The sequence below is a fragment of the Eubalaena glacialis genome, chromosome 11, assembly GCF_028564815.1.
Source record: "Eubalaena glacialis isolate mEubGla1 chromosome 11, mEubGla1.1.hap2.+ XY, whole genome shotgun sequence".
NCBI lineage: Eukaryota > Metazoa > Chordata > Mammalia > Artiodactyla > Balaenidae > Eubalaena > Eubalaena glacialis.
Window position 1 is genome coordinate 106,101,247 of NC_083726.1, and position 23,995 is coordinate 106,125,241.

The window sequence follows — 23,995 nt, forward strand, 5'->3', positions numbered from 1 at the left end:
CCTGCCACGCCTCTCCCTGGATCCTCAGCCCTGCCTGGCACAGACCTTTGGCTGCCCTCCCCTGACCCCAACTTCGCCACCCTTGAGCTGTTTCCACTGTGATAAGAACCTCAGGTCATCATGCTAACAACTGGAGCGCCCCTAAATTCCTGGGGCATCCTGCATATGGAAATCCTGGTAGTAACCCTCAGCGGTGTCCCCCAAACTGTAGATGAGCTGCCGGGGCTTCTAGTGAAGCTCTGGAGTCCCAGTTTCCATGGTAAATCCATCTGTACCATTTACTTAAAATCTTCTTTAAAGGCCATGTCTCTTTGCCAGCGCCCACAACTTTCATAAAATACCTACACGGTCCCTGCCCTCTCACAGGTCTGTCCGCGCAGTGGTGTGAGCGGACAGAAGGCAGTAACGGCTTTTTGTAACAGTCTCGCCTAAGGGGAGGTTGAGGAGGCACGATCAAGGCCACCCGTCAGGCGCAGGATGACGTAAGGATAAAATTCAAATGCCTCAGTCCTTACGCCTCTGTTTCCTTCATCCCCATGTTACCATAATCATCTCCAGCTCTGTCACGTTTCTGGTGCCAAAGAAATATCCATACGCATTGTCAAGTCCTAAATTTGACAAGCTCTTGTGGGATCTCAGCTCGGATATATTTTTTGAAGGCAAAAATGGAGACGGGGCCAGGAAAGGTGTCCCCAGCCAGCCTGAGGACGTATTAACTCCTTATTCACCGGGGATGCCAGAAGAGCACTAGCTCTGAACAAGTCATTCTCAACGGTGTTGCCTGATAATGCATTCACCAGTAAGGAGGGCACTTTGAGTGATTTTTAAAAATATAATAAACAGATCTACATTTGTGCTATTCAGTTCATTCACTCATTTAGTCATTCATTCATACTGAGAGCCTACAAAGTGCCACTTACTATTCTAGGTACCCGAGAGACAGCAGTGATCAAAACAGACAAAAATCTTGTCCTTCATGTCACTTGTATTCTAAAGGCGGGGTTGGCGGAGGGGAGAAAAGTAAAAGGCAATTATATGCAATCTAAGAAGGTGTTTACTGCACAGAGAAACATAAAGCAGAGAAGGGAGATAGTGTTGGCAGAGAAGTTGCATCTTTAAATCTGGCGGTCAGGGAAGGTCTCAGTGAGACTGTCAGGTCTGACCTGAAGTTCGTGAGGGAGCGATGGGTATCTGGGGATTTCGGTGTTCTTGGGATCTTCCAGGAGGCCAGGGTGGCTATGAGGGACGGGCGAGGAGAGCAGCGGGAGAGGAGGTGGTGTGGATGAGGCCCCCCTGCCACGTCCTCTCCTTCCTTCTTCTGAACGTATAAGCAGACTTGGATTCTGTCAAGGCTTACGCTTTGGTGTCTTTTCCATATATTCCTCCCGTTATTTTCTCCTGGGAACAGGCCAGACCCCCAGTGAGCATCCCCGCCCCAGCCTCTCAGTTCTTCATTCGGTTGCTTTAGCTGTGTAATGATAACTAAATGCTGCGTCCTTCCCCTGCCCGACCACGATGCGTGCTCGGCCGCTCGGCTCCTGTCTGGACACCAACTCAGTGGTCCACGTTCACACATACAAACATTCTTTCCAACTTCTGTTGAGACACCGTGCCCGGGTCCCTCTGCATCTTTGCCGGTGCTCTTCCTCTTGTCCTGAGTGCCCTCCCCACACATCTTCCTGTATAAATCCTGGCCCATCTGTAGAAGTCAGCTCCGTCTCTGCTTCCTCCCTGTAGCCTCCTCATCCCCATTCTCTTATGATGATCTCGACTCCCTGTAAACCTCCATTGCCTTTACTTTCCTTACGTCCCTTTTGGAGCTTGGCCTATTCATTTAGTCACTGGATTATTCTACTCTACATGTTTGCTGAACATCTACTCTGTGTATCTAGAGCTCTGGGATGTGTTTTACAGTTAAGTGTGAGAACCCTGGATTGGAAGCCTAGCTGTGTGGCTTTCTTCAAGTTACTTATCTCTCTGGGCAACAGTTTCCATGTCGGTTACATGGGGATAATAATACCTCCCTCATAGGGTTGATGGGAAGATTAGTGAGTTACTATATGTAAATTGTGTGGTACATTAACATAGATGTGTTAGCTGTGTCTGTATTATACTATCACTATTATTTCCAACTGAACTGCAATGTAAGAATGGTATCTGTTGCCCCATTTCATTTCAGATACTCATTTCAGAGCTCAGTGACTTATGCATGGATTATCCACGTTAAATGTGTGTTGATGTTGATACTTTAGGGTTACCCACCTAAGACTTCAGGGTACAAGTATGACATGGTGAAGTGTCATAATGCAGGAGTAAGCCCATCTGCTCTGCTCTACTAGCTCAGGGACCCAACCTCAACGAGCTGACATGAACTATGGTGCCACTATCTAATCTTATGAAATATTTCAGGAAATATTTATTAAGGCTTATATATGCAAATTTAGGAAAATACAAAAGAAATGACTGCTTTACAGTGAGGAAAACTGATCATTAACTATAAATTCCAGGAATCCAAAGAACTTGTATTTTGTTTTCTACAAGCTCTTGTTTGGGCCACAGCAGGAGGGAAGTGACAGGAGGAGAGCGAGTTCCGTTCCCTCCATCACTCCCTCCCCTCTACAGCCTGTCACCCACTGGAGCCCCAGCTCAGAGAGGCAAGGGGCTCCTTCCCCAGAAGCACAGCACCCAGAGTTGTGAAGAGATACTTACCAGGCTTCTTGCATCCAACTACAGGTTTCTTCACATGCAAACTTAGATGTGTTTGCCACTGTAGACAACCACAGTACTAATATTAATAACAAGAGAAAAAAGAGCAGAAACAACTAAGGTGTCAAGTGCTTCCTAAATGCTGACTCACTTCCTGTTAGCAAAATGGGATCAGTTTCTCCTGGTGCCCAGGAAGAGAACTGAGTTAATTTGGGCACATTCATTATACACCTGTATCTTCTAACTACATTCTGTGTTATTGTTATCGCAAGTCAGTCACCTATTCCAGATGAATTTGAACGATATTCTCTCCGATGAATAATGTACAATGAAATGTAAAAACAATTATTTTTCCTCCCACTTCCATCCCAGATTATAACTCTCATGAAGGTGAAGAGTCTGACTTTCTAACCCATCACTATATCCACAGCCAGCTCATTCCATGGTGGGGTCCTAGGTGGCTACCCTGCGCCCCATGTTTGAAATGGAAGATTTGTAATGAGATGCTATTCCTTATTTCTCCTCCTGAACATTGTTGAAATTCAGTTTCAAAGCTAAATGGTTTGTTTATTAAGTCACTCAGTTAATAAACGGTGGAGCTCGGTTTTGAATTTAGATCTTCTGAGCCCATAACCCATGTCCTTACTTAACTGTTCGATCATTACATGGCCCTTTCAGTGTAAACTCATTCTGCCTGCTTTCCCCATCTGTCCCAAGTACTTACGGGCCATGGAACAGTGAAGATCATACCTTCAGAGAGTCTGGTCTGTGTTGTCATCTGACCTTCTCTCCTCTTTGGGCGAACAAGGTGTCACTGTGGGAGAGGACGGGGACCACTTTCCCCAGCCACCCCGTCCCACCTTCAGGTGTTGCGCAGAGTCTGAAGCCACACACACATACACACATCATCCTACTTTGGCTGTAGGATAATGTTATGGGAAGAGTGAGTATCAGGCAGAATAATGAGATAATAACAGTTGATGTACTTACTTTATAGTTCATGGGAAAATTGGGAAGATCAAAAGAGAGGAGAGATGCAAAAAGAGATGCACTTGGGGGGACGGGGTCCCAGGCAGTGTGGTAGCTCTCATGACCCATTTACCTTAAAGAAATGAAAATTTATGCTCGCACAAAAATTTGTATGTCAGTGTTATAGCTGCTCTATTCATAGTTATCCCAAGCTGAAAGTAACCAAAATGTCCTTCCGTGGGTGAATGGATAAACAAACCAATACAGCCATACAGTGGAATTCTACCCGGCAATAAAAAGGAATGACCTACGGATACACAGCAGCAGCATGGATGAATCTCAGAGGCATTATGAGAAGCGAAAAGCCCGTCTCAAAAGGCTACATGCTGTGTGATTCCATTTGTAGGACATTCTGGAAAAGACAAAACTATGGGAACAGAGGACAGATATCAGTGGTCACCAGAGGTTAAAGGTGGAGGGAGGACTGTAGACAAGGAACATAAAGGAATTCTTGGGGCGATGGAATTGTTTTGTGCCCTGATCGTGCTCCTGGTTACAAGATTCTATATGTGGTTAAAATTAATTGAATGAATGGGGAGTTACTGTTTAACAGGTATGGCATCGCAGTTGGGGAAGATGAAAAAGTTCTGGAGGTGGATGGCGGTGCTGGTCGCACAGCAATGTGAATGCACTTAAGGTCACAGAACGGTACACTTAGAAATATTTAAAATGGTAAATTTTATTGCTAAAACAGAAGGACATTTTTAGAAGATAAAATGAGTACCAGACATACCTTTCCTATGAATAAATAAAAATAGCACAAATTCCTGTGTTAAAGGCAAAAGGTTCTCAGATTGGATCACAAAGCAAAACCAAACTACAAACAATGGATTAAAAGATATATCAATAACAAAAAATGGTCAATTTTATGTCTATTTTACCCCAATTTAAATGAATGAATGAATCAATGGAATAACAAAATGCGTAGAACTGTACATAAAAAATAATGAAAGTCAGTGATAAAACAGCCCCGAAGAATTCTGCTGTTCTGCCACCTCCTCACTATTAGTAGACCGGGCAAAAGCTGCCCTTGTAGCCTAAGCACTCCCACCTTTTCTCCCGGGTGCCTCAGAGGGCTGAGTGGCATTTGGGCATTGACTTTTTGTGTGTGATTCAAATGTAAAAGCCAGAGTGATGGAATGAATATTGATATGTGGGATTGTCAAGCTTTGAAGACAAAAGCCCCCAGATTCCGTGTCTCACGCGGGTGGACCCTGCAAACAGGACATTACAATATCCATCTCTGCGAGGTCACAGAGCTGGTTTGTCCTAATTTGCATATACTAATCGGACTCCCGACTGAAGGAGAAGAGCCATCTTTCAGGGTCGCCAGCCACCCCAGAAGGCATTTCTTGCCTCCCTCGTCCTTTGAGTAGAGACCCTTTCCTTCGCCTGCTGTCATTCCCAAGATCTAACACTAAGGAACCTCGTTGGGCTGTGTCTGGTCATCAGCACGGAAGCCTGGGCGCCATCAACATGGAGGAGGGTTCTGGTTTTCTTTTCTTCTGCCATCATGGCCTCAAAAACTGCGAGGATCTGTTTCCTTCCTCACCTTGGGAACTGAACAGAGTTGGACGAGGAGTGTCTTACAGCAGAGGGTTCTTCTAACGTGAAGGGACATTCCCGCCCCACCTCCACCCTTCCAAGCCCAACCCATCCCCCTACCAAGTTAAATGCAGCCTCCTCCAAGAAGCCATCCAGGAAACCAGGCTGCTTGCAGCCTCTCTCCTGTGGAATTTCGGTGGCACTGGCACACAGCCCGCGGTCGTGATTTCATCTAGCTGTGCGTACGGCCTCTTCCCCATTCTTGGACGGTCAGGAAGTGTCTGACCGCCCTTGTGCTCCCTGGGGCCCAGACCCTCATCCGAGCGCACGTCCTCCTCAGCTCCTGTCTCTCTGCTTTGTTCCTTCCAACCTGCTCTTCATGCTGACCCTCCGGGCTCTTTCTAACACAAAAACCCAGTCTTGACCCTCGGCCAGAATTCTTCAGTTGCTTCTGATAATGATGATGATGACAGTAATAATAGCTAATATAGTGTATTTAACACGTGCCAGGCACTGTGCTAACACGTTGCCCAGATTAACCTGTTGAGTACTAAGAAGCCTCGTGAGGTAGGTAGCATTATTAGCCCCATTGTACAGATGGGGAAACTGGGGCACAGAGAAGTTAAGTGAGTTGCTCCAGGTCACACAGCTATTAAGCGGCAGAGCTGGGATTTGAACTCAAGCAGTCTGGCTCCAGAGGCTCTGCTGTTTCTTTTCCCTTAGGGCATGGACTCTGAACTCCTTTGTGCAGAATTCAACTCCCATTGTGAACCAGGCCCTGCCTCTTCAGCCCTGTTGCCCTCCAGTTACCAGGGCCGTATCTGTTAGGCTCCGGCAATGACAAACCGCTCACGATCTCCAGTCATGGCCGGTCTCTCCCAGGGCCCTGCGTCTGCACAGACTGCTGTGTTGATCTAAAAACCCCTTCTCTCCTCTTGTCCTACTAGATAACTCTCCCTTCAGCTCTTAGCCCCGGCTCTGCGGCCTCCTTAAGGCTGTTCAGGACAGCGCCCTTTGCTCTGGCCTCCACTGTCACGGGCACGCTGCTCCGTGGCGCCCCGCGTGTCACTCCCAGCCCCCCAGCCACACCCGCTGCACTCCCCCCGATCCCCACGTGCCGGGATCCTCCTCGTCATCCAGCGCTTTGTTCAGAAGCCACCTTCCCGGAGGGGGCTTCTTAGGACAGCCAGCCTAAACTTAGTCTCTGCCAGTCGCTCTTTATCCTGTATCATAGCTGTGTCCATTTCTTCCCAGCACTTGGTTCTCGCTATTGGAGATCACCTGTGTGCCCGTTATCTATGGCTGCACGGCAACCTACCCCAGCACTTGGTGGCTTAAAGCAAGGGCCATTTCATTGTATTTCCCCAGTTTGTGGGTCCGATGTGTGGGCGGGGTTGCCTGGTGCCCTCGCTGGAGTGGTTGGAAGGCTGGGCTCAGCCGGGCCTGCAGATAGAAGCGCCTAGATACGACAGCTCCGGCGTGGAGCCCGCAGGGTCATAGGACTTCTTACAGAGGTGACCGCTCACCTCGGAGCCAGGTTCCAAGATGCCCAGGGGGAAACTGCAAGGCTCTTATGACGTAGCCTCAGAAGTCCCAGAATGTTACTCCTGCACATTCTATTGGTCAAGCAAGTCACAAGGCCAGGCCAGAATCAAGGACAGGGGACATACTTCCTCTCTCGTACAAGGACTAGCAAAGAATCTGTGGCTCTGTATTAGTCCATTACATTAGAAAACAAACGACTTATTATCTGCCCTACTTCTTTACAGTGTGAACTCCTTGAAGGCAGGTTCTTACTCTCCTGTCATACTGTATCCCCAGCACCCAGAAGATCGTGACAGATGCTGTAAATATGTGTTGAATGTCTGTATGAATGAAAGAATAAATGAATGAACAAATGAATGAATGAACAAATGAATGAATGAAAAAGTAAAGGAATGAAAAACTGAATGAATGTTTACATCTCTGACTCTCTGGTATGTAAACTTCTTGCATCCTCATAAATACAGTCCTCTGCACTATTAGATGCTCAGGATATATTTGTCAAATGAATGGACGCATTTTAATTATCATTAAAGGATATATTTGTCAAATGAATGGACGCATTTTAATTATCATTATTATCTTTTTTTCCTTCTTCAGTTTCCTCATATGTTCCCAGTACATATATAGGTGTTGAATATGAGTAGCTGCTATTAATAAATTAGTAATGCCTTATACGTAGTAAAATCGGTTTATATATGCATTTAATAAATAAACAAAATGGACCAGATCTCCACTTCCTTGACTTCTTCCCCTTTCCCTTTCCCTTTCCCTCTGCAGCAGGCGGCGGGAGAGCCTCTCTGTTGGGAAGGGGCAGCCCCAGGGCCCCCTAATCCCACCATCTCTGGGTGGGGGCAGAGCCTTTGCTCCTGGCCTCCGCACCTCTCTCCTTGCCTGACTGCCAAGACTAACTCACTTTGAGGTCATTAAGATGGGGGCGGAGAAGATGGTCTGAGGAGCTCAGAGGGCTGAATTCTGATTCCCAGCAGCTCTCCAGGAGGATCAAGTGAGATTACAGGTCTCTTAACATTCTGGCACTGTTTTGCCCTTGTGCGAGAGCGTGCTTGCAGTGATGGCTGGGCACCCTGTGTTGAATCCCAAGGAGGCGTTGGCATCTGATGTGACAGGAAGGGAAGGATACCCTCACCGGGTGGCTCCACAGTGCGTGGCTTCACTCCCCAGTGAGCAGTAGAGCCAGGCAGCTGGTGTTTGAGCCGCAGCGGGACGACTCAGCTCGGGGGTCAAGCCCTATCAGCTGGTCCTCCTATTTCACCACGTGGCCTGGAACAACTTCCTTGGTCTCTTCAGAGCTTCAGTTTCCTCATCTGTGAAATGGGATCCATCCCCCAAGTTCCTTCCTTTCTGCGTTTTTATTTTCCTCTCTCTGTTTTTAGAATCCCGACCTGGGTAGCTCTGCGAAAAGATTCCAAGTTCAAGGAAGCTCTATAATGGCCAAAGGCGACTAATAAGGAATACTATATAAAATTCCCTGTTTGAAAATCAGACTGAGCTTTTTAATTCAATGCTGGTCTCCTTGGTGTATTGGGTTTTTTAATATTTTAAAAATGTGTTTCTTAGAGTCCTTCTTGTTCTATGGATTTTTAAGACTTCCGGTTCTGGACAGTACTAAATTTTACTCCTTCCCCAAATCCCAGGGAGCATAGATTGCCATTCAGGTTAAATAAGTGCCATATAATGCCTCACAGCTTGGGGTAAGTTTTATTACAGGGCATTTATTGGAAGCATCAAGGTGGAATTTGGAGGATTCTTTTTTTCCTTCTTCCTCACTAAAAATACAGTTCTCCACGGCCATGAATTTTAGTAAAATTCAAGTTCCAATGACAGTTTTTTAAAAATCTAGATTTTTATTTAAATTTCACCAAGCTGGGACAAGAATCTTCAAAGGAAAAGGCAGGCTCACTTCTGCTTCTGCTTCGGCTAATTGTGGGGTGATACACTCACCCTTTTGGTCCCCGGACTGGCTGAGTTTAAGGAACGAATTAGGGAACAGGAGTTTTCCATCTTAGGGAGCATTATCTAACGTAAGACAATTTTAGATATTAGAACTTCATCCTCATGGAAGCAGTTAATAGTTTTGAGAATCCACCATGTGCCAGATATTGTGTTAAGTAATCCCAGATATTATCTCAATATTAATTAAAAATAATACTTCCAGAAAAATGGAGCTCCATGAATTTAAATAACTTGCCCATGTTCACGCACTTGGTCAGAGAAAGATCTGGAATTCAAATCCAAATTGTCTGCCTCCGAGACCAATGCTTTCCACAGGACCACGCCTTCCATTCTTCTAGTGTTGGCTGATTTCTCTGATTGTTTTCTGATGGAAGATGCTTTAACTATTCAAGAGTCTTGCTATCTTCTTATTTAATTCCTTTAGTTCTTTAATAGCTTTAAATTGTTTTCAAATATTTTTATCTTGCCAGTGGCTTGTCTTTCCATGATCTTAACGGTGTCTTTCAAAGAGTTCTTAATTTTAACAAAGTCCAATTTATCTTTTTTTGTGTGGTGGATTGTACTTTGGTGTCATATCTAAGAAACCTTTGTCTAACTCAAGGTGACAAAGCCTTTCTCCTATATTTTCTCCTGGAAATGTTATAATTTTAGGATTTGTATTTAGATATATGATCTACTTTGTGTTAATTTCTATATATCTTGTGAGGTATGGAATGAAGGTTTTTTTGCATATGAATAGCTAGCTGTTCTGACACCACTGGTTGAAGACTGTCCTATCTGTCCTGAATCACCTTTGCACCATACATGTGTTGGTCTATTGGGGGCACTCCATTCTGTTCCCATGATCTCTTTACTCTCTCTATGCTAATATCCCACTGTCATGATTACTACAGCTTTATAAGTCTTGAAGTCAGGTAGTATAAGTCTTTCAACTTTGTTCTTCTTCTTCAAGGTCATCTTGGCTATTCTAGGTCCTTTATTATTTCTTTAGTTTTTATGTATTCAAAGATATAGTTATAAAACAGCATCTAGAAATCTAAAGATAACTTAGAAATTAAAGTTAATTGAGAGTAGTATGGAAACTTTCCATAATCTAGCTTCATCAGGACGTGAGGCACTCTGGGTATCACATTCCATTTGGTTAATCAAAAATTGTTGTATCTATAGAGAACAGATTTGTGGTTGCCAAGGGGAAGGCGGAGGCGGTGCGGGGGGGAAGGATTGGGAGTTTTGGATTAGCAGATGAAAACTATTATATATATAGAATGGATAAACAACAAGGTCCTACTATATGGCTCAGGGAACTATATTCAATGGCCTGTTATAAACCATAATGAAAAAGAATATGAAAAATAATATATATTTGTATAACTGAATCACTTTGCTGTACAGCAGAAATTGACACAACACTATAAATCAATTATACTTCAATAAAAAATTTTTAATTTAAAAAAAATTATTGTATCTACCTTACATGGATTGCCAATTTTCAAAAAAACTGGAACATAAAAATTTATACCAGCATTGTACTGGACATGATTTCAACATTCATTGATGTTTCAGAAAATACTTTGGACCCTAGTATTTGGACACTGTGAGCATCAGTTGTCATTGTCCTAGCAAAGTGGGGAATTACTGATTAAAGGGAGCTTGTTTGGTTATACTGCTGCCTGCCATGGTATCTACTCGACTTTTGATTGGGGGATACCTTTTTTCAAACATCTGAAGTATTATAATTGACAGTTCTATGCACAGCATTCTGTCTCTTCCAACAAAACATATCCCTGTTTACTTTAAACTTGTTATCTGCTGGGGACCATGAGGAATACTATTAATTAAGCCAACATGATTCCTGATAATGTTAGCCATCACTGCTACTGTGGGACATTGAGCAAATTACTTGTCCTCTGTGGGCCTCTGTCTTCATCTGTAAAATGAAAGGTTTGGACTAGTTAACCTTGAGTGGCTCATCCAACTCTAAAATTCTTTGACTCTTTTACAGTGTCTTTATTCATTTAAAAATCACAGCCTGTTTAAAAATAATTAAACAGAAACTCTTAATGGCAAAAAGCACCATGGTAAGTCAGAAAGTAGTGGTCTTTTGATGCATTTCAGATTACCTAACAAACACCACTGCATGACCTTACTTTTAACTATGGCCAACTTTAAGCAATGAAGATGGCATTTGCGGTTCCTGGTGCTGTGACATTTTGTGGTCCATGAAATCCCCATATTCTGAGAAGCTCTTGAGTGTCTCAGGTCAAGGGAAGGAGAAAGGAGAATGGCTTGAAGCCCAGACAGCTCCAAAGCTTCGGAGTACTCCTGAGTTAGATTTTCAAATGTATCTCCACAGCGAATGGTATAGTATTGAAACCAAGTGGACTTCAAATATCTAGATTGTCTTTCCTATACCAAGGCACAGCACATATGACCACACACTCTGGTCACATTCTGTCTGATCATTGCTGTTCTAATAGAGTGAGAAACTTAGAAAGTATGAAGTTTACTAGGGAATGCAGAATATAGACATGAATTTAAAATAATATAAGGAGTCTTCTTTGAGCACTTACTGTGTGCAAGATGCTGTGCCACGCACTTCTTGTACATTGTATCATTTAATACACACAACAGTCTTGAAAAGTAGACATTATTGTCTCCTTATTACATATGAGGAAATGATGCACAGAGAGCTCCTATTACTTGCCCCACGTCACACAGTAGTAAGTGGCAGAGCTGCTCTTCAGTCCATATCTGTCTCAATCTAGAGCTTCATGACTACGTCAGAGACTAGCTCTCAGAACTTAGCCAGCTCATTTAGAAAGTAAATGAATTTGTAGTATTAATTATGATCTAAAGCAAGAACACAAAGTACTGATGGGTCACTGTTGGGTAGACTTGATGGAAGGAAGAACTCATAGAAAGTGTCCTGAAGAAATTGCTTTGAGTTACATGTTGAGGTGAAGGACATGAATTGGCCCGGGGAGAAAGGTGAGTTCAGGCTGAGGGAACAGACTCTGTGAGGCCGTGAAGATACAAATGAATGAATTGTGTGTTCAGGAAGCAACATAAAGACTTGCTCATTGCAGGGCAATAGCCAGAAATAAAGTTGATGTCATAGGGGTGAAAATCCAAGAGATTTCACTTTGTGATGCTAAGCCCTGGTAATCCACACTCAGTTCTTAAACACGAGAGGGAACATAATTAAAATTGCATTTGCTTTTACGATTTATCCTACAACTCATGTAGGATAAATATGGGCTTTTAAAGCATCAAGCAAGGTCAAGAGAAAACTTCTTAGCAAAACATATTTGCTATCCAACAAGTGATTTTCAGGAGTATGATGTAGCTTACCTCACTAACGTCCTGTAGCCTTGATAGTGCAATGAAGGGGCCTGGAAGCAGATTTCACACAATTTTCAGAAATAAAGGTAACCAGCCCACTGCAGTTAAGCTAATAGCACATCTCCATCATCCCTGGTTTTGTGCAGTGTGCATAAATGCGGCACACAAGTGTTACAGATTCAAGTCAAGGGTGGGCAGATAGAAAGCTCTCAACAATGTGGAATAAATTGAGTTGAATTGAAGTTCACTTTCAGATAGCAATTGCTGCTCCTGAGTGAGGGCTAATGTATTTGGTGAACTCTTGTTTGTCCCTTCCATGATAAATCCACTAATGCTAACGTAGTATCTCTTCACATTTTCTGAAGCACTCATATTTTCTCTCTCTCTCTCTCTCTCTCTCTCTCTCTCTCTCTCTCTGTCTCCAGTTCCAGAGACCTAATGACTTCTCACCCCCTTTCCGCTTTGGTACTGTGCCCAACGGCAGCACGGAGAGGAATATTCGCAATAACTATGCGGAAATGCACGCCTACATGGGGAAGTTCAACCAGAGGGGTGTGGATGATGCATTGCTCTCCCTGAAAACAGGGTAAGAACTGCTTCCAAGCTCAGAATCTTTGATATGTTGCTCACGTTTATTAAACATACGTGGAATCAGATGTGCCATGCTTGGTGCCACACCATGTTAAAGCAAAGAAGGCAGCATTTGCTCCTTATGGATCTCCAAGTTAAAGTGGCAGTGTAATTCAGGCCAGTGCACAGAGATTCCTATGCTATTATTCACTTCTATGTATTTTTAATAAACTGTATTCTACTTGCATTAATGTAAACATGAAACAAGAATGTAATAGATGTAAAAGTCAAAGGGGAGAGTCAAGGCTAAAGTTCACACATTACACATGAAATAAAGACCTGTTGACCAAAAGGTGAAAATGATGATTTTGGTGTCTTATGGGCAGGGAGAAATAAACAATGAAAGGGTAAATGTTTTTAGACAGCACACAGTAAGAATGTGTTAACCAATCTCCAGTTCCAACAAAATTGGCATTCTTTGCTCCAGCTCTGTAATCTCAGTTCGTTCACTAAAAGGAGCTCATGAACTGCAAATATGTTTGCTTGCATAATCTCAGCCACATCGGTTCCTTCATTCATTTGGCCTTCAGAAGCCACAGCTGCAGAATAAAACAGACAGTTGACCATGAGAGTTGTTGGAATTTGAGGGTCCTGGGGCCTCATAGCTGATTTCCTGTGTTGTAGGTTAACTAGCAACACTTAGACCTCCTGGTGGCTCTGGTTCTGGAAGAACCACCCAGATGCATGTTTATTAAATACTGTTAGACTCTCTGTCTTATCATTATGTAGTCACAGCAGATTTCAGAAGATGGGATTTGAGTTTGGGATGGACCACTTTGGGCAGTCTGGTCCCTGGTACAATCACAGTTGTCAGTCAGAGCTTTGGCTTTTTGATGGACACCCCTCCTAAAGGATACTCACAGGCCTTTTGAAAAAATGTTCTGAGTCTTATCATGCCAGAAAGGGTTTCTTTTTTCTTAAGGAGGAGTAAAGCTAACTTAACTTGTAAAAGTGAAGAGGATGATGCCTGCCTTTCTTTCTTGCAGACCTCTCTATTACCTATATGAATATATCAATTTCTTATTCTCCCTTTGATGTGTTTAAATACTGACCTATACCTTCCTGACCTTGCCCCTAGCTTTACCCCCTTCCCTATATATTCCTTCCTTGAAAAGCACAGTATGTACAATGAGATTCTCATACGTTTGGGAATTTGAGACCTCTGAATTCTCCTGTATGCTGCATTGGCTTGTGGTTTCACACGTTTGCTCTTGACACAAGCTTATGCTGCCACCACCCCAGTGACTCACTTCTCTCCTTGTGCTGCAAAACAGAATATTGAAACCCTTCTGACTGCAAAAAAAGCATTGCCCATCTAGTGCTACATGTCTACCTACACTTACCACACTCCAGACTGTAATGAACTGAGAAATGAAAAATGGTATATAAGTCTAACCCATGCTATTTGTTGTTATCATTGTGATGGTTCCTTTTCATTATTTCTGTTATTATTTTTATTGATTCCTTTTTGCTCCTTCTCCTTTCAGACACAGCTTATGAGTTGGCTTCAGGCCCAGCTTACATTCTCATCATTCCCAGTGGGAGGGAGAGAACTCCTCCTTTCAACCTGAAATCACACAAAGAACAGCCTGGGATTTAGGCTTTAGTTTCTGGCTGAGTTCCACCTTGAGCCTGACTTTGAACCACTTCTCCCCACAGTCTGCTGGAGCCCTACTGCTTCCTATTAATGACTCCATTGGTAGTTTTGTACTAAGATTCCTCCACTGGACTTGCTTTGTTTGTTTCTTTCTCACGCAGGAAACTGGATGCCTTCATCTACGATGCAGCAGTGCTGAACTACATGGCAGGCAGAGACGAAGGCTGCAAGCTGGTGACCATTGGCAGCGGGAAGGTCTTTGCTTCCACTGGTTATGGCATTGCCATCCAAAAGGATTCTGGATGGAAGCGCCAGGTGGACCTTGCTATCCTGCAGCTCTTCGGAGATGGTGAGTTAAAGAAAGGGACAGTGCCTATTTGGCCTCTTCCAATGGCCAGTCCGAAACATCAACCCTTCTTCCTTCCCCATCCCTCTAACCTCTGCATTTCCAGAAAAGCATTTCACAGTATACTAGGAGATTTGGAGGGTATATATTATTAGTTTCCTAACGCTTTGTAACAAAGTACCACAAACTGAGTGACTTAAACAACAGACATTTGGCTCAAGGTTCTGGAGGCCAGAACCCTAAGATCAAAGTGTCGGCTTTGGTTCCTAATGAGGGACTCGAGGGAGAATCCGCTCCATGCCTCTCCCCTAAGCTCATGGTGGTTTGCTGGCAATCTACAGCGTTCCTTGGCTTGTAGATGCATCACCCCTGCTCTGCCTTCACGTTCACATGGCTTTCTCCCTGTGTGCATGTTTTCCCTCTGTACATGTGTGTGTCTGATTCCCTCCCTTTTTGAGGATACCAGTAATATTGGATTAGGAGCCCACCGTATCCAGGTGACCTCATTTTAACCAGTTACATCTGCAATTACCCTACTTCCAAATAAAGTCACATTTCAAGATACTGGGAGTTAGGACTTCAACAAAGGAACTGCGGGGGGCAGTGGGGCGTGGTTATACAATCCAACCCAGGGTGAAATTTGGGGGAGAGGATTAGTCAGTCAAGGAGGTGTGTTTCAGGATTGCAGGGTATGATCAAACCCTCAGGGATAAAGTAAGAGGGGCTGGGATTAGAAGTTCCCCAAACAGCCTTCTCGCATGTGGCCAGAGCAGTGGATGGAATTTCGGAAAGGTCTCTGCTCTCTCTGGGCCCAGAGAAATCCACACGTGGCCCTCTGCTCATCCTTCCCTCTCCCATCTTGCTTGTCCCTCCGGAAGAGGTAGGAAGCAGGGCCAGGGTCCTCAGAGGCAGACACCGGAAGGCACCCACTCCCCAGCGTGATTCTCGTGGCAGACTCAGCAGACAGCTTGCTTTGAGAAAATCTCATCTCCTGTTTCGTTACACTCACGCCTTCCGCACCCCTCTTCACTTTATCGTCTAAAGCACCCACTCCTCCTGTTCGTCTCACAGAAGCTAATCCAGTTACGGATGAGCAGCCTGACGCTACTTGGCCTCACAGGCCATCAACCAAGCGGTTCCCTAAGTTCTGTCTGCAGAATCTTTGCTGTTAGGGATGCAAGAAGCAGCAGAAGAGCATAGGGGGATTGTCAGACTCTGGGTGAAGTCAGTTGTTCCCTAGTTAGGAAAATCATAGTTTGATTCAAGAAATGAGTGAAAAGTGATTTGATTAACATTGGAAAGAGGAGGGGGGTTCTAGGTGGAGTGTTACAAACCATTTTGGTATAAGAGCTTCTGTCATTGTAATGCAGCTGTCACTTAAAGGCAATAACGGGGCCTCTCTCCACGAGGAAGAGCAGCCGTAGAGACGATTTGCAGAAGTTGCCAGGGCTTCGGTCAGATTTTTCAGACAAGGTTCACATTTTGAACCAAACTGGAACTATTGGAACAGGCAATTTTCTTCATGAGATTTTCAGATTTTCGCTTGTCTAGAATTAGATGCATTCTCGGGCATATGGTTTCTGTCATTTTCCTTTTGTCTACGATTTCTACCTTTCTAATTCCTAGTATCCACTGAAGTGGATGAAGGTTATCGTAACCTGGCATGACCTGAATTAATCAAAACTTCCTTAAGCAGCGTTAAAAGGAGGCAGGTCCGAATTTGGTGGTCTCATTTTACTGCAGCTTCCTCCCTTTTACTGTGAATACTTATATTTTCAACAAGAGATCAGGAAGCCTGAGGGCCTCTAGGGAATCAATCAATCTCTCTGCCGATATGTCTCTGTCTCTCCTCCCCCCACCCAATCTGCTTTGCACATTTTTTGAGAGCAATTTTCTGAATCGCTTGTTCAGTTATGTTGTTCCTCACTGTCTACAACAACAACAACAGAAAGCTCAAAGCGCTTTAGTCTGATACTCAGGCCCTCAGCGATCTTGCATCAACCTTTTGTATTCAGCTTCCCTTGCCTAGTGTTACTCTGTTTGACTCGTTCTGCCTGCCTTTCCCAAATACGCCTTGTGATTTTCTACCTTCCTCCCCTTGATCATGCTATTTCTGCTGCCTGGAGTGCCTTTTTGTGCAATATAAATTAAAATTCACCCATTCACCATGCCCACCTCCAAGTCCTACATTCCTCATGAAAACCCACTGGCCACCCATCTGCAAAATTACTCTCACTAATTCAAGCAGCTCTTGTGACCTGCCTATAGCTTGTCATACTGATTGTTTATATACCAATTTACACTGGGTAGGTAATGGGGCACAGAGGTAATGTCTCCTATCTTTGTGTCACCGGTGGTACCCACGTTATGTTTTCATTGAATACCTGAATACATTGATAAGTTAATACATAACAGTATTTAATAAAATCACTAACTTTCTCTGTTGGTTTTCTTTCTTTATGTCTCCTTCTCTCTTTCTCTCTCATGTTTTCCTCTCCTTTCCCCAACACCCCTCTCACCCCCTCTCTCCTCTCTCTGCCTGCTCTCCTTCCCGTCCCATCCCCAGGGGAGATGGAGGAGCTGGAAGCTCTGTGGCTCACGGGCATCTGCCACAATGAGAAGAATGAGGTCATGAGCAGCCAGCTGGACATTGACAACATGGCGGGCGTCTTCTACATGCTGGGGGCCGCCATGGCTCTCAGCCTCATCACCTTCATTTGCGAACACCTCTTCTATTGGCAGTTCAGGCACTGCTTTATGGGTGTGTGTTCTGGCAAGCCTGGCATGGTCTTCTCCATCAGCAGAGTAAGTGCTTTGATTGAGGTGCTTGGAGCTTGGGAAAGACAGCTCACTGTGCAGAGCACAGAGACCCAGGAGGGCACTAACTCCGGCCCGAGGCTGCTAAAGCGAGAAACCACATCATGTACATTTCCCCGGGGGGGTGGGATGACATAATTTCAAGTGGCTCAAAAAACAGGTGATGCAGTTTTTCCTTCAAGAAACAGATTTCTGTCTGGGGTTTGGGCATTTGGTTCTCAATAAGAACTGGCAGATCTATCAAAATGAAACATTTGGCCTTTTCCCAGATGCCTTTCATCACCGTTAGTTAATTCTGCAGAGGTGGGATTAATCATTTAATCCTTTAAAAAAATCCCATTTCTATTTAAATCATGAAATAGATCTCTCTTATTCTGACATCCAAAGATACATTGTTGGTAATTTCACCATCCTACTCTATGTTTTAACCATGTGTGAGTTTGGGGCGTTAAAGAGATTAACAGAACCTTCAGAAATAAGTCCTGACCTGTAAGAAATTTGCATTCCAGAAACTTCCTTAATTGGAGCAAGAGTATAATGTCGTTCTTTATTTAGTTCTCTTCTATGTGTCTAGTCCAAAGTGAGATTTTGAACACAGTTTTGAATATGAACAGAGGGTCACAGGGAAGAGCTAAAAAAAAAAACAAAAAAAACACAGACTTCTTTTGAATTTGTTAATAAAGTTATGGGATTCATTCAGGAGAGGTGAACTCAAATGTCTTCTTCGAATAGAGGTCTAGGCTTCAGACATAAATTACCAACTTTGTCTCTAATGGAATTATATAAGAAAATGGAGTACTCATTAAATTGTTCCGTCTTTTGATCATTTTCCTGTAGTATTTTAGTTGATAGAGAAAGTGTCCTCTCCGGCTGTGAGTTGCTGCAGGCTATTCAGTTACCTGGCAGCTGGAGGTTGGGACTTGTGGTCCCTGAGCCACGTCGTTGCACTGCGTGGCCCTTCCCAAGACCTCTCCAGAGAGGGGGATGGCGCCAGCGGGGGGAACCTGTAATAGAAATCCCATTCGTAGCCCCTCGACATAATCAATGGCTCTGTAGAGGAAAAATGCATTTTCTCCTGGCCATAATCAAGAAGGGTTAGAAAGGAGGCCTGAGAAGGAAAGTAGAGGAACCTTCTCTTAAAGATCTCTTACCTCACTGCTGCCTCGGGGAAACTGAGGCTTATCATATGCAAATCTTCCTTCTTTCCCATTTAGCTGCCGTTCTCCTTTCTAATCTTCTCTCCTCTCATCCCCCTCCATCGGGACAGCCCCTTTCCAAATTTATCCCCCTAGTTTTAAAGATAACAGTTCAAACAACCTCCTCTGCAAAGACCTTCCCTTGCCAGGCAGAAAAGTTCCAAATGTGTCCACCTTTCAAGGCAGGGAACAAGAGATTGGCAGGAGGTCGGCCTGACTTTAGACTTGAGCCCGAGCCTTTCCCTCTCCTGGATGGTGCTCTTCAGGGCTCTGCACAAGGAGCTGCACACAGGGAGTTCTCAGTCAATACTAATTTGTTAAGATATCAGTTATTTATGATCAGAGTAACTGGGTGAGAGACTCTAAGGAGGAAACCAGGAGCTAAAGAGAGAATAAAGGAGAGGACTCTACAAGGAGATTCTTTTATTTATTTATTTATTTTACTGAAGTACAGTCAATTTACAACGTTGTGTTAGTTTCTGCTGCACAGCGAAGTCATTCCGTTGTACATATATCTACATTCTTTTTCATAGTTTTTTTCCATTGTGGTTTATCACAGGCTACTGAATGTAGTTCCCTGTGCTCTACAGTAGGACCTTGTTGTTTATCCATCCTGTATATACTAGTTTGCGTCTGCTAACCCCAAACTCCCAGTCCTTCCCTCCCCCACCTCCCTCTCCCCAACAAGGGGATTCTTTATTCCTATTTAGTACTGGAATATCTGTCCCAGGTCCTTCGTGCCCTGGTATAGGGCACAGCAGGAGAAAAATCCCTCTTTGACCCCAGGGCTGCCTGCCTGTCCCTGTGAATTTGGTTCACGCTTGGCTCAAGAAGAGAATTGCTCAGCTGAGATTTGGTGACCAAAATCCTAACAGCTGCTCAAAGTTTGTCAGAGCCGGAAAAGAGTGGCAGTTGTGAGCGCCTGGGCTCCGCTGTGCTTTACTGCCAGCCAAGGGTGACCAGCAGGGCCGAAAAGCCCCAGCATCTGTAGAGCATTGCGACTGATTTCCAGAAGGCTGACAATATTTTTTGCTATCAGTTGCTATCACGGCCTCATTTTTGAGACACAGAAACCTCAGCACAGAAAGGAAAATCAATTCGAGTCAGTAGTGGAGTTGAGGCAAGAATGTCCTGTCTTGCAATTCGAATCCATGTGCTCAGGTCACTCGGTGTAGCCATGTCCCCTCCGGATCGCCAGGCCACCAGCTCGTGATGCGACTGGCTAAGTGCAGGGGGATGAGGCAGGCAAGCTTCTAGCCGTATGTTTCTGTCAGTGTGTAAGACCATCTCTTTCATGTCTTCTCTGACTTTTCTCATCCACTTAGGCAGTCAGTGGTGGGTTGGTTGGGGGCTGGTCTTTATAGTCACCTCCTGCCTCTCCGGAGACCTAACCGGTCCCATCCTCCTTCCAGGGTATCTACAGCTGCATCCACGGGGTGGCCATCGAGGAGCGCCAATCCGTGATGAATTCCCCCACCGCGACCATGAACAACACACACTCCAACATCCTGCGTCTGCTCCGCACGGCCAAGAACATGGCCAACCTGTCCGGCGTGAACGGCTCCCCACAGAGCGCCCTGGACTTCATCCGCCGCGAGTCGTCCGTCTACGACATCTCCGAGCACCGCCGCAGCTTCACGCACTCTGACTGCAAATCCTACAACAACCCGCCCTGCGAGGAGAACCTCTTCAGCGACTACATCAGCGAGGTGGAGAGGACTTTCGGCAACCTGCAGCTGAAGGACAGCAACGCGTACCAGGACCCCCACCACCGGCCGCACAGCATCGGCAGCGCCAGCTCCATCGACGGGCTCTACGACTGCGACAACCCGCCCTTCACCACGCAGCCCAGGTCCCTCGGCAAGAAGCCCCTGGACATCGGCCTCCCCTCCGCCAAGCACAGCCAGCTCAGCGACCTGTACGGCAAGTTCTCGTTCAAGAGCGACCGCTACGGCGGCCACGACGACCTGATCCGCTCCGACGTGTCGGACATCTCCACGCATACGGTCACCTACGGCAACATCGAGGGCAACGCGGCCAAGAGGCGGAAGCAGCAGTACAAGGACAGCCTGAAGAAGCGGCCGGCCTCGGCCAAGTCCCGCCGCGAGTTCGACGAGATCGAGCTGGCCTACCGCCGCCGGCCGCCCCGCTCCCCCGACCACAAGCGCTACTTCAGGGACAAGGAGGGGCTGCGGGACTTCTACCTGGACCAGTTCCGCGCCAAGGAGACCTCGCCGCACTGGGAGCACGTGGACCTGACCGACATCTACAAGGAGCGCGGCGAGGACTTCAAGCGCGACTCGGTCGGCGGGGGAGGGCCCTGCACCAACCGGGCGCACCTCAAGCACGGGCCGGGGGACAAGCACGGCGGAGTCGGCGGGGTCCCGGCCCCCTGGGAGAAGAGCCTGGCCAGCGTGGACTGGGAAGAGCGCTCCGGGGGCAACTTCTGCCGCAGCTGCCCGTCCAAGCTGCACAACTACTCGACGACCGTGGCCGGGCAGAACTCGGGCCGGCAGGCGTGCATCCGCTGCGAGGCGTGCAAGAAGGCCGGCAACCTGTACGACATCAGCGAGGACAACTCCCTGCAGGAGCTGGACCAGCCGGCCGCCCCGGTGGCCGTGACGTCCAGCGCGTCCGCCGCCAAGTACCCCCAGAGCCCGACCAACTCCAAGGCGCAGAAGAAGACCCGGAACAAGCTGCGGCGCCAGCACTCCTACGACACCTTCGTGGACCTGCAGAAGGAGGAGGCCGCCCTGGCCCCGCGCAGCGTGAGCCTGAAAGACAAGGGCCGCTTCCTGGACGGCAGTCCCTACGCGCACATGTTTGAGATGCCGGCCGGCGAGAGCGCTTTCGGCAACGGCAAGGTGGCGGCGCCGGCCGCGGGACATCACCACCATGGCAACCATGGCAACCACGGCAACCCCGGCGGCGGCGGCGGCGGCGGCGGCGGCGGCGGCGGCGGCGGCGGCGGCGGCGGCGGCAGCTACATGCTCAGCAAGTCGCTCTACCCCGACCGGGTCACGCAGAACCCTTTCATCCCCACTTTCGGGGACGACCAGTGCTTGCTCCACGGCAGCAAATCCTACTTCTTCAGGCAGCCCACGGTGGCAGGGGTGCCGAAGGCCAGGCCGGACTTCCGTGCCCTTGTCACCAACAAGCCGGTGGTGTCGGCCCTGCACGGGGCTGTACCAGGCCGTTTCCAGAAAGACATCTGTATAGGGAACCAGTCCAACCCCTGTGTGCCTAACAACAAAAACCCCAGGGCTTTCAATGGCTCCAGCAATGGGCATGTGTATGAGAAACTGTCTAGCATTGAGTCTGATGTCTGAGTGAGGGAAGAGAGAGGCGAAGGTGGGTACGGGAGGGTCGGGGCTGTGGACGTGTGGTGCGCATGTCACAGAGGGTGACGGGGGTGAACTTGGTTCCCATTTGCTCCTTTCTTGTCGTTTTCATTTATTTATGGGATCCTGGAGTTCCGATTCCTTCTGAGGGCGACCCTGGTGACCAGAAGCATCTCTGCTCCCTTTCCAGTCCCCTCCTCCTTCCCGGTCTGTCCATCCTTCCAGTTCCCAGTTGCCGCGAGAGGATGCGGTGGGCTCGCTCAGCCGGCGAGGGCGGAGTGGTTGAAGGAAGTGGCCACGCGCGAGCTTGCTCCTAGCGTGGAAGGACTCTTTGCCACCCACTTCGAGTGAAGCAAGGAGAAGCAGGAGGAGGCCACGGGAGCACAGGATAGCTCTCCCCGAACTGATCTTTATGTTTAGGTGAGGAAGCAAAAGCGCCCCAATAAGCTCCTTTAGCATACTGCCTGTGAATGAAAAGAGGCTTTTGCTAAATTCTTGTTGCTTAGATGGCGTGTGTTTGGGGATCGTGCGCCAAGCAGAGGGTGGGAAGCCATGTGTGTTTCTATATAAGCCAAAAAAAAAAAAAAAAGTTTGCTTCAATTCCATGAGACTTACTGGTGGTGAACTGGAATGAAAGGTCATTGGCGGATGATGGACAGTACATCAGAGCAGTGTTTCATGGTGCATTAGAGGCAAGGAAGGAGGGACTGCGTGTGCATGTGTGTCTATATACACTTGCACACGTGTTGTCTATACACGCCTGTCATCAGGCCTTTTCATGCGGAGAAGGCAACCTTGACTCATAATGTTGTTTCTTTCAATATCCCTAAGCACCGGGCTTGTTTTGGCTTATATACAAACAGAGATGGTCCTATGTTACCTGAATTTTGGCTGTCTCTCCCCTTCACCCTTCCCGAATGAGGAGAATGGAAGTTCTTGACGGAGAAGTTCCTGTGGTCTAGACAAAAACGTGGGTGAACAATCGTACAAAAATAATTCCTCCGTGGCTGCCAATACGTTCCACCAGTTTTGGCCAAGAACTTTCCAGGAAGGCTAAAGGGAAATAGAAGCAGCCAGGATTCTTTTGGCCTGTACCTGAGGGCAGAAGATTGTACAAAGCTCGTCTGAGCTTTTTAGACCCTCAGCTGGCCAGTTTGTGGGGAGGAGCTAAGTAAGGTGTTGAAGGACAGGGGGGTCGTTTATGGTTGGGTAAGTGAGAGAGGGGGATGTTTTCAATGCTTTGATCCCTTCTTGCTTAACCTGGAGCTGGGAGAGCAGGCTTGTTACCCCCCTGAACTGGCCACAGCCGATAGGGAACTGCCAGTGAAGAGGCATGAGCTTGCTGCACGAGTACAGCTCGGGAAACAGTGGAGGGAAGGGAAGAGGTTCGGAAGTGGGAACGGGAGGCGAGAAGGGACTCCCCCGCTACCCCATTGGGTCTGGCTCCCTGAGGATGTGACGCTGAACCCAGTGCAGACACTCTCTGTAGAAACCCCTCCACCTTCCTGCAGCACCTCCTTCCCCTCCCAGATTGTACCAGACAAGAATAAAAAAAAATATATATATATATATATATATATACATATAAAACTCCAGGGATGAGGGCACTGGCAGATGTGATACCCCCTTCACTCAAAGTTGGAAACTTGAGAAGGGAAACGAATACTTGTCACTGCCAGTCCTGACACTTGGGGTAGGCGTGTCCCGTGGGTCAGTTCCACTGTCCTGCCATCCTCCCCTTACCCAGGGTGGCAGCCAAAGAGCCAGGTCAGTTTGGAAGCTTGGCTGCAGGATCTCCATGTTGCACACAGGACACACAAACCAGAAAGGTGCTCGTCCTCCTCTGGAAGGAAGTTGCCATGTCTCTTCAAGTCCCACCCGCCCCGACTCACCTCCCTTCCTCACCCCCCAGCCCTTGACTGCTGCCCCC

The 23,995-nt window shown here is 46.6% G+C and overlaps 1 protein-coding gene across 1 annotated transcript in view; it reads left to right on the forward strand.

Moving 5' to 3' along the window:
- The window catches only part of GRIN2B (glutamate ionotropic receptor NMDA type subunit 2B), a 293,640-nt gene extending 271,587 nt beyond the window's left edge, over positions 1-22,053 (forward strand). The window contains exons 9-12 of the mRNA XM_061206434.1: positions 12,564-12,724; positions 14,527-14,714; positions 17,278-17,516; positions 20,137-22,053. Of these exons, the coding sequence (XP_061062417.1) occupies positions 12,564-12,724; positions 14,527-14,714; positions 17,278-17,516; positions 20,137-22,053 (2,505 nt within the window). The remainder of the gene's footprint in view (positions 1-12,563; positions 12,725-14,526; positions 14,715-17,277; positions 17,517-20,136) is intronic.
- Positions 22,054-23,995: the final 1,942 nt, after the last annotated feature.